The sequence below is a fragment of the Sminthopsis crassicaudata genome, chromosome 6 (genome assembly GCF_048593235.1).
Source record: "Sminthopsis crassicaudata isolate SCR6 chromosome 6, ASM4859323v1, whole genome shotgun sequence".
Taxonomy (NCBI): Eukaryota; Metazoa; Chordata; class Mammalia; order Dasyuromorphia; family Dasyuridae; genus Sminthopsis; species Sminthopsis crassicaudata.
In genome coordinates, this window is record NC_133622.1 from 224,192,861 (window position 1) to 224,207,418 (window position 14,558).

The following is a 14,558-nucleotide window of genomic DNA, read 5'->3' on the forward strand; positions in this document are numbered from 1 at the left end:
TCTGTAAAGTGGGTGGATTTGACTACTGAAATCTTTTCCAGTTCTAGATCTATTTTTCTAAATCATATAAACACCTCTAGACCTCAATTTCCTCATCTATAGTGGGAGATTAGACTAGCTGCCCTCTGAAATCTTTTCCAGTTCTAGATCTATTATTCTAAATCATGTAAACACATCTAGATCTCAGTTTCCTCATCTACAAAGTAGGAGATTGGAGTAGTTGCTCTCTGAAGTCTTTTCCAGTTCTAAATCTATTATCTAAATCATGTAAACACTTCTGAACCTCAGTTTCCTCATCTATAAAATGGGGTGAGTTGACTAGCTACCCTCTGAGGTCTTTTCCAGTTTCAGATCTAGTATCTAAATCATGTAAACACTTGTAGATCCCAGTTTCCTCATCTATAAAGTAGGAGATTAGACTAGTTGCCCTCTGAAGTCTTTTCCAGTTCTAAATCCATTATCTAAATCATGTAAACACCTCTGAACCTCAGTTTCCTCATCTATAAAATAGGGAGAGTTGTCAGTGTTAGAGCTATTATTCTATAGCTCCAGACTCCGTTTCCTCATCTATAAAATGGGCTGAGTTGACTAGCTGCCCTCTGAGGTCTGTTCCAGTTCTAGATCTAGTATCTAAATCATGTAAACACTTCTGAACCTCAGTTTCCTCATCTATAAAATGAGCTGAGTTGACTAGCTGCCCTCTGAGGTCTGTTCCAGTTCTAGATCTAGTATCTAAATCATGTAAACACTTCTGAACCTCAGTTTCCTCATCTATAAAATGAGCTGAGTTGATTAGCTGCCCTCTGAGGTCTGTTCCAGTTCTAGATCTAGTATCTAAATCATGTAAACACTTCTGAACCTCAGTTTCCTCATCTATAAAATAGGGAGAATTGTCAGTTTTAGAGCTATTATTCTATAGCTCCAGACTCAGTTTCCTCATCTATAAAATGGGCTGAGTTGACTAGCTGCCCTCTGAGGTCTGTTCCAGTTCTAGATCTAGTATCTAAATCATGTAAACACTTCTGAACCTCAGTTTCCTCATCTATAAAATGAGCTGAGTTGACTAGCAGCCCTCTGAGGTCTGTTCCAGTTCTAGATCTAGTATCTAAATCTTGTAAGCACTTCTGAACCTCAGTTTCCTCATCTATGAAATGGGCTGAGTTGACTAGCTGCCCTCTGAGGTCTGTTCCAGTTCTAGATCTAGTATCTAAATCATGTAAACACTTCTGAACCTCAGTTTCCTCATCTATAAAATGGGCTGAGTTGACTAGCAGTCCTCTGAGGTCTGTTCCAGTTCTAGATCTAGTATCTAAATCATGTAAACACTTCTGAACCTCAGTTTCCTCATCTATAAAATGGGCTGAGTTGACTAGCAGTCCTCTGAGGTCTGTTCCAGTTCTAGATCTAGTATCTAAATCATGTAAACACTTCTGAACCTCAGTTTCCTCATCTATGAAATGGGCTGAGTTGACTAGCTGCCCTCTGAGGTCTGTTCCAGTTCTAGATCTAGTATCTAAATCATGTAAACACTTCTGAACCTCAGTTTCCTCATCTATAAAATGGGCTGAGTTGACTAGCAGTCCTCTGAGGTCTGTTCCAGTTCTAGATCTAGGGGAGGTTGGAATAGATCACTTCTTGGGATATTCAGAAAGCACTCTGGGGGAATAAGGACCGGACTGCTGCGACAGTTCCCGAGTGGGGAGTGATTCTGCTTGGCGGTGATTCCTAGGGCTTTGCGGGGTCCCAATCTAACCGTCTGGCCGCCTTCCTCGGGAGCAGCGCTCGATAAGAACGCCCGCCCCCCGGGCTCCCCGCGCAGCGCCGGGAGCCCCGCCATCCGTGCTCCCGGTTTCCAATCTCGTCGTACTTTAAAGCGAGCGAGCGAGCGAGCGAGCAGGAGACGAGAAGCGAACAAAAGAGTTGTGGTGCTTCCTTAAAGCCCCTGGCAGGCTGCTTGCTTAATCATACAACTGCCCTTCAGCTATCCACATGGGTGTGCCCTCGCGCCTATGTCCCTCCTTCATCAAAACTGCAAGTAAACTTCCGAGCTCTCACTCGCGGCCCGCACATCCTCCCCGGACGCGCTCGCTCCTTCTCCTCGCCGCCTTTGTCTCTGCGCCCAGGGCCGCTTCGGACGGGACACGCCATGGACAGCGCTCGGAGCCGCACGCTGTGGGGCTTGTTCTTGCTGCAGCTCAGCCTGGCCCAGATCGGTGAGTGCCTTATGAATGGAAGTCGGGCTCTGCGTTCCCGCTTCGGGAGCCGGGGGTCCCGCTTCTCGGCCGTTCGACCCAGCACTCGGCGGCTTCTCCCCGAGCGCCTTCGCCTGAGCTTTGGTCCTTTGGCAATAACCTGTGGGAAGTTTGGGGTTTGCCTCCTCTGAATGAGAGAACACAAGGCGCTGAGAGGGAAAAAGTTGTCCTAGAGCTCCGTTGTTTCAAATTTCCTGCTGAAAAGAATTCTCTCTCTCTCTCTCTCTCTCTCTCTCTCTCTCTCTCTCTCTCTCTCTCTCTCTCTCTCTCTCTCTCTCTCTCTCTCTCTCTCTCTCTCTCTCTCTCTCTTTCTTTCTGTCTCAATCTCTCTCTCTCTTTTTCTCTCTCTTTTTCTTTCTTTCTCTCTGTCTCTCTTTCCGTCTCAATCTCTCTTTTTCTCTCTCTCTTTTTCTTTCTTTCTCTCTGTCTCTCTCTCTCTTTCTGTCTCAATCTCTCTCTTTTTCTTTCTTTCTCTCTGTCTCTGTCTCAATCTCTCTCTTTTTCTTTCTTTCTCTCTGTCTCTCTGTCTCAATCTCTCTTTCTCTCAATCTTTCTGTCTCTTTCAATTTCTATCTCTCTGCCTCTCTCTTTCTCTGCCTCTCTTTCTCTCTGTTCTTTTATTCCTTCTTCTCTTTCTTCTTTTTAATTTGGGGGATCTCTGAGAAAGCCTGGGTATCACTCCATCCCCCGGCGGCTCAGACCGCATGGTGTAATGCAACTGCCTAACTGTCCTCGTGGAATCCCCTAGCCTGCTTGGAGTTGAGTAAGAAGCCCATTGCCGGGGCTGGGCAGGGCTGGGCAGGGCTGGGCAGGGCTGGGCTGCAGTAGCAGGCTCAGATATGCCCAAGGCAGAAGAAGCTGAAGCAGTTTTCAGAGAACCCAGTTGAAGACTCCCCATGAAGCTTGCTCATCCCTCCCACCCCACTGATCTTACCTGTCCCTGAATTATTAAATTAGGAAAGGATTTTTTGGGTCCCCCAGCTCTCAATTGATTGCATAGAATCTTGGATTGTTCTCTCACTGGATCAGAGCTTTCAGATGGGGAGGCTTTGGGGAGCCATTCAATGGAATATTGGCCCATAGAATCAGAGTCAGGATTCCCGGAGGACTCAATCACTTCATTTTACAGAAATGGAAACTTCTCTAAAGTCCTAGATTTAAAGCTGGAAGAAACCTGAAAAATCATGGAGCCCACCCCTGTCATTATACAGAAGTGAGGCTCAGAGAGTTAAGTGACTTTATAGCTATACCTTCTGAGTCTCGTCCTCCTGGTCCCCCTTCACCCCACCCTAGAGAACACATTTTCTCTTGCCTGTTTAATGGCAACTGAGCTTCCTTGGCTCATCCCATTTAGAAAATGGGCACCTGAAGAGTGCTTTAGACAGCAGGAGCTTAATACAATAAGAGCTTCAGCCCTCCATACACTAGGTGCCTAATAAATGCTTATTGCATTGGCTTAGATTGAGTTTGACCAAGAAGCTGAGGTCCTCGGGAGAGATGTGAGAGCAAGGTCTAAGCAGGCTGCTGTAAATAATTCCTTCCAGCAACCCATGTCCCTGGGGGAGCTGAATCTGTTCCTGCCCACTCCCCTTCCCCCCTCCTCCAACTGTCTATAAGCCCCAGCTCTCAGGAGCTCCTTGGTAGCTTGAGTGAGTGTTTTCGGGGAAACTGGAAACAGCTTGCTGCCTCTTCCCGAGCTCCCCAGGAATAGAAATGGTCTGGGGGAGGGGGAGCAGAGAATCAATCGCCCTGCTCCCGGCTGCCAGGATGCTGACTGTTTCCGCCTGGGCTCTCTAACTGGCCTGGCCGAGCGGGCTCTGGATGGCCCATCTATAGGGGACCGAGGCATGGAGAGCAGGCCTGCTGCCCCCTTGGCATGAGGAGGGCCACAGCTTTGGGCCAGGCCTCTCTCTGCTGGGGGGCAGGGGCTGGGAGCTTGGGAGAGGAAGGGAGGGATGTGGGATGCAGCCCTCCTCCGGGCTGCTCTTCTTTGTCTCTCCTAGCCTCAGTGGGTAATTACAGAGCCTCTTGGCTTATCGCTAACTAAATTAATTTCCTCTTTCAAGAAGTGCCAACGGTGTCATTAAACATAACCCAGCTGAGGATTCAATTCAGGGAGGATGTAGTAGGGCCCTTCCCAGCTCTGGGCTGTGCTGTGGGGCCAGGGGAAACTGCTCTCTTTGCAGCAGTCTTGGGAGACAGGTAGCCTGGCACTGGGTGAGAGGGGGAAAACAGTTGAGTTCAAATGTCACCTTTGACCCCGAACAGCTGTGGGGGCCTCCAAAGAATGAAACTCAGAGTTGGGATCTGGGGACCTTTAAGGCGTTTTCTGAATCTAAAGCTGCTTCCTCATTTCATGAGGAAACCAAATCCCCAAAGGGGAGCCTGGACCTCTTGCACTACATCCCCAGGTTGTCCTGTTATCTTACAAAGTTTAAAACATTCTCCTCTGGAGACTTATTGTCTAAGTGGGGAGATGAGATGAGCAAGCTGGAGGCAGCATGGCCTTAAGATTAGAAATCCAGCCCTGGAGTAGGGAGGATCCGGATTCAGATCCCGCCTCTGAAACTTACTGGTGAGGGACAAGGCAACCTCCCCGAACCTCAATTTCCTTTAAAAAATGAGGAAGCTGGTCCAAAGGATCTCTAAAAGCCCTTCCAGCTCTAACTCCTCTGGTCTATGATTCATTTAGAGGTTCATTTAACAATTAAGTAACCAAGTCCTAGATTATGAGTTGTAGACAAAATTCCTAGGAATCCAGTCGCCGAATATCTGGGTGGCAGCTGGAGCAAAGTTGATGGAGAAGGTGGACTTTGACTGGGACTCTGGAAAGCTGGGGGGGAGAGAAAAAGAATAGCTCAGTGAATCAGCAAGCGTTTTATATAGAGGACCTCCTCTCCAGCAGGCACCGTCTGAAAGACACAAAGACAAATATGAAAGTCCCTTCCCTCAAGGGAAGGAAGGAAACAACATGTTTCTATGGGAGGAAACAATGTGTACATATGTTTAAGTGAATGAAAAAATCGACACACTATACAAATAGTCTGCACCAATTTCTGGTGGAGATTCATGGGACACAATGGAAAAATGTTCACGTTCACTTTTTTTATAGCTTTTTATTTACAAGATCTATGCAGGGGTAATTTTTCAGCATTGACAAATGCAAAACCTTTTGTTCCAATTTTCCCCTCCTTTCCCTCAGCCCCGTCCCCTAGATGGCAGGTAGTCCCATGCATGTTAAATATGTTAAAATATATGTTAAATACAAAATATCCCCTTCACTACAGAGGATTATAGGTAATTAGGACTACCGAGTCAGGCATGAGAAGGAGGTGCATTTTAGGGATGGTGGAGAACCTGGACAAAGGCATGGACATAGAGTTTTAGACACCAAGTGTGTCTGGCCTGAAGAGTGTGTGAAGGAGAGGAACAGAGGCAGCTTTATTTTAACGATCAGAGAATGATCCCTTACTTATTTGTAGTTCAGGAAGGTGGCTATAGTGAATTTCCCAACAGGCTCTAAGGGAATTATTTAATAACTTTGCACCGTTCTAAACTGCAGCTCAAAGCATCTTGAGTCCAATTATCATTATCTTAAGATCAGGAATATTTATTAAGTACACGATAGCAATGCTAAGTCTGGCCAGCAAAACTAAAAATGCCCAGTAACTTGTCTGGAAGATTGCTTCTTCTCGTAGGGGCCCACTCCTCTTTGTTCAAGTTCATTTGGGGCAGGGTGATTCACATGATGAAATCAGTAGCTGCTCTGGTCCCAGTTGTCCTGACTTTCATGTGCTTGTAAAGTTGTTTAGAAGGGGGCTGAAGGTTTGAGGTGAGGTGAGACAAAGAGAAGGGAGGTAGGGGAGAAATATGGATGGGAAGAACATGGTGAAAGGAAAGAGAATTCCCTTTAAAGAAGGGAACTTGGGAATAGTTGGAAAGGGATAGTGATTGGGGGTGGGGAATAATCAACAGAGAAATAAAGAGGAAGAATGTGGGCTAGAGAGGAAGAGCTGGGTAGCCTAGATAGGGGCGATGGTTTTAAGGAGAGAGAAAAAGGATCTGGAATAAGGAGTAGAATGAGCAGAGCATGTACTTCCAGGTTGGTGTTTTAGTTTTGTTTCTGGGAAGATGTTATCTTGGATAGTGCTCAGAGTATGAAGAGCCAATATTTGGGGGGAATGATCTCAAAGCCCCAGAGAGTCAATGGATTCTGTTTTGATTCTCCTGGATGTCTGGTGCAAAGGATTTTGGGTAATGATCTTTCCTTCTGTGAATAGATGAGGAATAGATGAGGGTGCTGGTATTTCATTCACTCCTTTTTTTTCATTCATTCTATTCACTGAATATTTACTGAGTCATAATTGTGTGCAAAGTCTTAGGCTAGGGGTTGTTTTAGATAGGCAAATTTTAATTATGCCTTAGGAGGGGAACTTGCAGAGAAGACTTTTCCTTTCGCAAGCACTTATGAGACACCTATGATGTACAGGGTGCTAGGGCTAGGGATGCTTAGTTTTGGCCCAGACTTGTCATCTCATCGGTTTGGGGAATCTACCTTCACTGTGTAATTATAATAGTCTTGGAGAGATGCCTGGGGACGCTAAGGGATGAAGTCACTTACCTAGGATCATACCGCTATAAATGTCAGAGATGGGACTTCAATCCTGATACAAGGATTATCCCTTTGGCCACAGCTATGTCATTTCTTGGGAGATATTTAGGAAAAAGAAAAAGAAAAACTTCCTCATTTTAGCACATTCTTCTTTGTAGAGAGAAATCCAAGAGGGAAGAACTCTTCTCTAATAATTTAATTCATATAGTCATGAGATCTCAGAGAACAGACTGAATCTTAGCTCTTGATGACATCAAAGTCTGCTCTTTATCCATGATACTCCACTGTCTCTGTATACAACTTAGGAGAGTGACTAATTTTCTCTTCTGGGACAGTTAATGGACTGACTCTGAGGAAGACCTTGGAAATGGGTTGAAGGGAAATCAGTCTTACTGAGTTCCATTTTTGCCTGTCTGAAGAGCCGGGCTTCAATTTACCCAGATGCCCACGGAATGGCTACATCCACTTATGTCCAGCTGCCTCCCTGGACGTCTTTACTCTTTGTAGGGGACAAATAGAAAAGCTGAAAAGAGGCGGTAGGATTGTGGGCCGTGGAAGGCTGGGACTTCTCTCAGAGTTTTCTGAGGTTGACCAGAGGAAGATTTTGAATGGTTCTGCCACAGAAAATCAGTCAGATCACATGTTTGGGGAAGGAGTGAGTTGTAAACATTAAGCATTCACCAGCTCACCCTGTGGCCCCAACCAGGATAATCCATAAATCCCTTCTCTCTAATCTCTCAAGGAACCAGGGCAGCCTAACTAAGGGAAGAAGTTTGCTTCTGAATGTCGGGGATCCCAGTGGAATTCCAGATTCTGCCCCTCTCTTTGTTACATGCCGGTTCCCTCTTGGTTTTTGTCAGCAGTGACAGGGAAAGTGGATTTATTTGACACGGACCCACATGGTAGCCCCTCTCCGATCTCTAGTAGAACAACAGCGAGGAGGACAAAACTTTATTTTCTGAGAAGTTAAAAGAGGAGGCGGCATTTCTCTCACTCCAAAGGGATGTTTTAAGGCATTGACCCCCAAACTGGGAAGGTCAGGCGTGAGCTTGACCCCCATTCATTTCTCTCCCTCCAGTGATCATCCATAGAATCTGCCTGACCCTTGCAGTCTCTGTGTGTGTGTGTGTGGAGGGTGGAGGTTTAGAGAGGGGAACAAGAAGATCAGCCACAGCTGGATATTTTCAGTTGTTCTTCCTCTTCCTTTTTCTTCCTTAACCCCCTTTAGTACCCTAAAAGAAGAGCAGGACCCATGAAAGAAAGTAGAAACGAGCAGATGGTGCCAGACAATGAGGCATTTTTGGAGGGACTGTCTTCTGTGTCAGAGAAATTCTGGGACTCTGATGAACAGGGATGTTCATGACTCAGTTTCCTTTTGTAGCTCAGCCTGAATGAGAGGAGGGAAGGGAGTGGGGGGAGAGAGAGGATGAATGGAGGAACAAATGAATGAATCAATGAATGGTAGATTAATCACAGGAGTGCTCAGAATGTTACTCATCAGGCCCAGGGCCTGAGTCTTGGAAAAGCTTCATGGAAAACTTTATAGTTCTGGGAGCAGGTTTTAGCAAGCCCTCCCCCACATCCCCACTGAAGTTCTCTGAGTTTCTGGAGTCACTGACATTCAGGAGGTGTTCAAGAGCAATCCTCTCATACACTCATTGTTCAGACAGAGAGGGAAACTGACTTGTCCAAGCTCACCTGGCTCATTAAGGGTGGGGCCGGGACTCAGGGCCTAGAAGTAGATGGATGAGTCCCACACTTAGTGTGAGTATTTCTATGGGGAGAGAAAGTTCCTGGAATTCTCCCTCCCCCAGGTGGAGATAGATATAGATATATAAGTCTAGCCCTCTCACCTTACACAGGAGGAAACTGAGGGGGAAGTGACTCTTCCAAAGTCACATAGCAAGCAAGGATTTGATGCAGGATGAGGACCCAGGACTATCCTGACTTTAAGCTGGGGGACTCCTTATTGGTTCTCCCCAAACCTCGACTGGTAGTATATGACAGTGGTCCTCAAACTTTTTACATAGGGGCCAGTTCACTGTCCCTCAGACTGTTGGAGGGCTGGACTATAGTAAAAAAAAAAAAAAAAAGGCAAAAAACAAAAAACCACCTCACACTCTGTCTCTGCCTCTCAGCCCATTTGCCATAACCCATAAACCTCCTCAGCAGGCCGCATGTGGCTCAAGGGCCGTAGTTTGAGAACCCTTGGTATATGAGCACCCAGCCCAGCATCTCTGAGGAAGGGCTGGGACAGGGAGGCACATCCATATGGCCAGGCTACAAAGAGCAAAGAGACTGCATAGTGTAGTGGATAGAGCTGGACTTGGCAAGTCATTAACTTCTTTTTTTCCCTCAGTTTCCCCAATTACAAAGTGGGGAAAACAGCAGCACCTCCCTCCCAGGGTTGTTGTGAAGATCAAATGAGGTAGCATGTATACAGGACTTAACACAGTGCCTGGCATACAGTAGGAGCTGAACAAATGCTTTTCACAGCCTTCCTTCTAAAATGGAAAGACCACAATAGTATTGGTATCACAGGCTGGTTAGGAGGAGTCATTAAGATAGCTTGTGTCAAATATTTTGTGAAACTTTATACCTAAATAGGAGCCATTATTTTGAGGGACAGCTAGATAGTGCAGTAGAGAGAGTGTCAAGCCTGGAGCTTTGTGAGTTCAAATCTGGCCTCAGACACTTACTAGCTGAGTGACCCTGGGCTTGCCACTTTACTCTGTTTGCCTCAGTTTCCTCATCTGAAAAAGGAAATAGCAAATCCTTTTGGTATCTTTGTCAAGAAAACCCCAAATGGGTCACAAAAAGTCAGACCCAACTGGAAAGACTCAACATTTTATTATTATTATTATTATTATTATTATTTTTAATTATTATTATTATTATTTTTATTATTTTTAATGAGAGGGCTTCTTTAAGGAAATCAGTCTCATTCAATACTTTAATCTTCAGGGATGATGGTATGACTATTCCATCCACCTATCCAGATTGCAGCTCCTGTGACTATATAGATAGTCTTTGAGAATGGCTGGGAGGCAGAAGTATGCACCCCCTTGGGGCTTCCTTCAGTTTAGCTGGCCTGGTCTTCAATCAATCAATCAATTTCTCAGTTAATCAATAAACATTTCCTAAGCATGTATTGTCTACGGCTCTTTGAGAGGTGCTCCAAAGCCCCAAAGCTGTTCATGTGGCACTCCCTGCCTTCAGAGAGCTTCTATTCCATCCCACTTGTTGATCCCTCAGTGTGCCTAGGGAGGGAGAGCATGGTGGTGTGACACTGAGCAACAGCCCCTCTCTGATCTCAGCCCCTCCTGCTGTAATATGAGGGAGTGGTGCTCCATGGCCTTGTGGGTATAAATCTAGCTCCTCTGAAATCATGGCATGGTGGCTAGGAGGTCAGCCTTGGGGTCAGGATACCCTGGGTCCCATTTCTGCCTCTGATTCATTTTAGCTGGGCATAATTATTGGAACGTATGTGTGTTTCAGAGTCCTAAGCGATAGACCAAGAGTTGATCTGTGTAGGTGGAGGGGGCTTCCACACCTGAAGTATCCCATTTGGGTGAAATCACACATCACCCTCACTGGCAAACAAAACCAAACCAAACTCATGACTAAAATCCTTTTTTTAATCTATAAAATGGGAAGTAAAATAAACCATTTACCATATTATACATATATTACATATTAATTACATTAATATGTTACATATATTACATCTTAATTATATACATATTACGTATTAATATATATTATTAATACCATATACCATATATGGTATTAGTAATATATTAATATGTAATATAATATTATATAATAATATAATAATAATAAAATAAACCATATACAAGTTCATTGTGAAGAGCAAATTTTGTAAAAGTGATGATATGGCAACGTGAGCCAGACCATCAATTTGAGCTATTCAATGTAATTAAGGGAATATTGTTATTTCATATTATACATATCATATATATGTTATTATATTGGTATATATATTATATTGTATATTATTACTAATAAGTGAAATCACCACCAGTCTTTTCCGCTGTCTGGAGGTTTTTGGAACTGTTGTGTGTGAAATGATTGGCTCCATAAAGTCCCCATGAACTTCTCTTCCTCATGGAACCCCTTGGGCACTTATCAAGCATACATCTGTGGGGTGGCTGCCAATGGGGGGAGTGATCCTGGACAAGTCACTTCATTCTGTTTCCCTCAGTTTCCTCATCTATAAAATGAGCCAGAAAAGATAGTGGCAACCCTCCTCCGGTCTCTTTGCCAAGAAAACCCCAAACGGGGTCACAGCCACACAACTGAAAATGAATGAACGATAATTCTACTTCGAGGAACCTTTGCCATCACAATTTGTATTTCTCTGTTCTAAGGTATAGTTGCCCAGTTGTGATTTGCCCCATGATTGGAACCGGTCTCTTTTGTGGGGGGGGGGAGGGAGAAGGAGTTCTCCCCTCATCAGCAGAAAGGAGGATGGCAAAGAGGGGAATCATGGTCCATGGGAAGCTCATTTCCTTGAGGTTTCAGGGTTATTGGTAGCTGGCTGGATTCCTCCCTTCTAAGACAGAAATCTACCCAGACTTGTGGGCAGCTGGGCTCCTTATAGATGCATCTTCTGCAGCATTTCCGGATGAATCTCAGGGAGGGTGTGGAGAGACTGAGTCATTTAAGGAAGTGATTTGCAAACCGGAGGCTTGCAAAGCCCTTCTAGATTTTGGGGTTTGTCCCAGATGTGCTTCTGGGAAACTCCTTAGAGAATCACAGATTCAGGGCCCTTGGAGGCCCCGGAGTGTAATCCCCTTCTTTTCACAGACGAGGAAATTGAGACCCAGAGAAGAGAACTTAACAGCTAGTAACCAAACTGGAAATCAAACCCCGGTTTTCTTATTCCAAGACAAGATCTCTTTCCAATTTGTTTTTGAAAGTAAAGCTGATGGCAAGACTTTCCAGATGAAGGAAACGATTTGTTACCTTTCAGTGGAGTCGTTATTTTGAGCATTTATTTTCTATTACTTTTTTGGCAAAAGGTACGTTTCACTGGGGTGTAGGGATCTTGTCCCCTTTCTCCTGTGCCCTCTTTGTGTTGATCTGTCCCGTGTCTTTGTTTTGAGAACATAATGTGGTGTTCCCCCAAATCCAAACTCCTATCATCTTTTCTTTCTCTGCTTGGGTTTTTTCTCCCCATTGTTAGGACCCATCAATGAGAATATAGGGTTTTTTGTTTTTCCACAAATGGAGGTGTGTCTTCCCTTTATGTTGTGCGGCTGGAGAATGGAATTATAGAAATGAAGGGAAGGAAAAACATGTAATTGGAGTTTCCTCAGATGAATAGTTGGAGCAGCTTATTCATTCCAAGCTATGAATGGCAAAGGAGTTGGTTCTTTGCTGTGTGGTTTTGGGGGTGGGGAAAGAGCAACCTTTGCAGTTTTTGTCTATAATTTCATCAGCGGGGACCAGAATGCAAGGCAGAAGTCTCCACTCCACCTACACACAAAAGCAGCACTTAATAGATGGCTCTTGATTGACTGATTGATCAAGAATCAGAAGGAATCTTAATGTTGGAACTCTCATTTCATGGATAAAGAAGCTGGTTTCTACATAGGTTGAGTGACTTGGCCAAGATCACATAGTTAACAGAGCTGGGATTTGAACTTGGGTCCTTTGGAAGCAGCATGGATTGGTCTACATAGGCTCTGAGGCTTTGTTAGCTTTAAATCTGAGATGCTCTGGTTCCAAATCCATTATTATTATCAGTGCAACATTCATTTCTCACTGGGAGTATTAACTTTCTGGGTCAGGGTTGGAGGGGCAGCTGGCAGACTCAATTCCTCTGTCTTTATATTTGGTCAACATCAAAAAGATCCTTTACTTTTTTTTGGGAGGGGGCAAGGAAATCAGGGTTAAGTGACTTGCCCAGGATCACACATCAAGGAATTGTTAAGTATCTGAAGCTGAATTTGAACTCAGGTCCTCCTGACTCCAGAACCAGCATTCTATCCAGTGCATCATCTAGCTGATCCAAGAATGCTTACCTTAAAGCTTCTCTCAGACCTTCAGGTCCTGGGACTCCCTCCTGGCTGAGACTGACAGATGAGGGAAGGAAAGCTTTGGGACTAATAAAAGTTTTGAAAGGAGATGATGTTCTCAAAAAATGGAACCTATGGAAGGAAAAAAACCTGAGGGTAGGAGAAGAACTTTCTTCTTACCTACTTCAAATTCCTCATTTTACTGATGAGAAACTTTAATGTCTCTAAAACTGTCTCTTTGAGACTTTAATGGGGGACTCTCACTTGTTATTATTTGGGTATTTGTCCAATCTCTTCTATAAACTCCCTGACTTTCATCTTCTTTAGAGAAATTTACTTCTTGTGGGATTTCTGTAGCTACCACAGCCCCTTAGCACAGTGCCTGGCCCTTAGGTTCTATTTAGTTGCTATTTACATTAACTAACTTTCTAAATACATATTTGAGGCATGTGAGTAGTACAATGGATAAAGCATTAGCTCTGGAGTCAGTGAGATCTGAAATCAATCCACCCTCAGATACTTATTGGATGGATGACCCTGAATAAGTCTTCCTCATCTGTAAAATGGGGATAATAATTCCTCTCAGGGTTGTTGTGAGGAATAATTGTTACGTGTTTAGCACCATGCGTAATACATAGTAAGTTCTATATAAATCTTTGCTGTTATTATTTTTATTTATTTATTTTTGCTGAAGCAATCGGGGGTTAAATGACTTGCCCAGGGTCACACAGCTAGGAAGTATTAAGTGTCTGAAGCCAGATTGGAACTCAGGTTCTCCTGATTTCAGGAATGGTTCTCTATCCACTGAGCCATCTAGCTGTCCCTATTATTTTTAAATAAATAATTTAAATGAACATATTGAACAAAATGGACAGTTGTGACTGAGTGGTAGTCCACTTAGATCAATTTGGAACCTTTTAAATGACTGGACCCAAAGAATGGTTCTGAATGATTCTGTGCCAATTTGAAAGGCGGTTTCTAGTGGAATGCCCCAGGGATCTGTGGTAGGTCCGATGCTGTCTAATATTTTTAGTGAAAACATGGCTGTAGGTATGAGAAGACAGCTAGAGGGTGAACACATGTATTAGATAACTGAGTCAGGACCAAAAAAAAGTGATTTTGCCAGGGTAGGGCTGTAAAGTCTCATGCTTGGATTTAAAAAAATCAAGTTATTATTGAGAGAAGACTGACTTCACAGCATCTCATCTGAAATAAGATCTTTATATGTTTCAGGGGACTGAAACTCAAAACAGGGTACTAGAGCAACCAAAAAGCTGATGTGGGCTTGATCTTCGCTGATTGTCATAACTTCCAGGAATCAGGTGATATTCCTGTTATAATCTACCTCGGTGAATGTACATACACATTTCTGGGAACCCCGTTTTAGTAAAGTCTTTGTCTGAAGAATTGGACTGTCCATAGAAGGGCAATCGAGAGAGTGAAGGGCCCCAGATTCTTGCCTTTGGCCCATCTAGTGAAAGTACTTGGGGTATTTTGCCAGGAGATGAGAAGATTTGGGGGGAATGTGATGATATTCTTAAATTAATAAAGAAATATGACAAAGACCTTGAGGACAAAGGCCCCAAGGACAAGACTAGAAGCAGTGGATGTGAAAGGAGCATCAGGATGGATGGTGGATGTAGGATAGAT

At 44.1% G+C, this 14,558-nt stretch overlaps 1 protein-coding gene across 33 annotated transcripts in view; it reads left to right on the forward strand.

Moving 5' to 3' along the window:
- Positions 1 to 1,869: 1,869 nt before the first annotated feature.
- Positions 1,870 to 14,558, forward strand: part of CD44 (CD44 molecule (IN blood group)) — an 88,520-nt gene continuing 75,831 nt past the window's right edge. For 7 of the 33 annotated variants that reach the window (XM_074273176.1, XM_074273188.1, XM_074273201.1 and 4 more), the window contains exon 1: positions 1,877 to 2,213. In XM_074273176.1, the coding sequence (XP_074129277.1) occupies positions 2,147 to 2,213 (67 nt within the window). In that variant the 5' untranslated portion in view covers positions 1,877 to 2,146. Of the gene's footprint in view, positions 2,214 to 14,558 lie in introns of all 33 variants that reach the window. The other 26 variants (XM_074273189.1, XM_074273194.1, XM_074273196.1 and 23 more) reach the window with 11 other exon arrangements.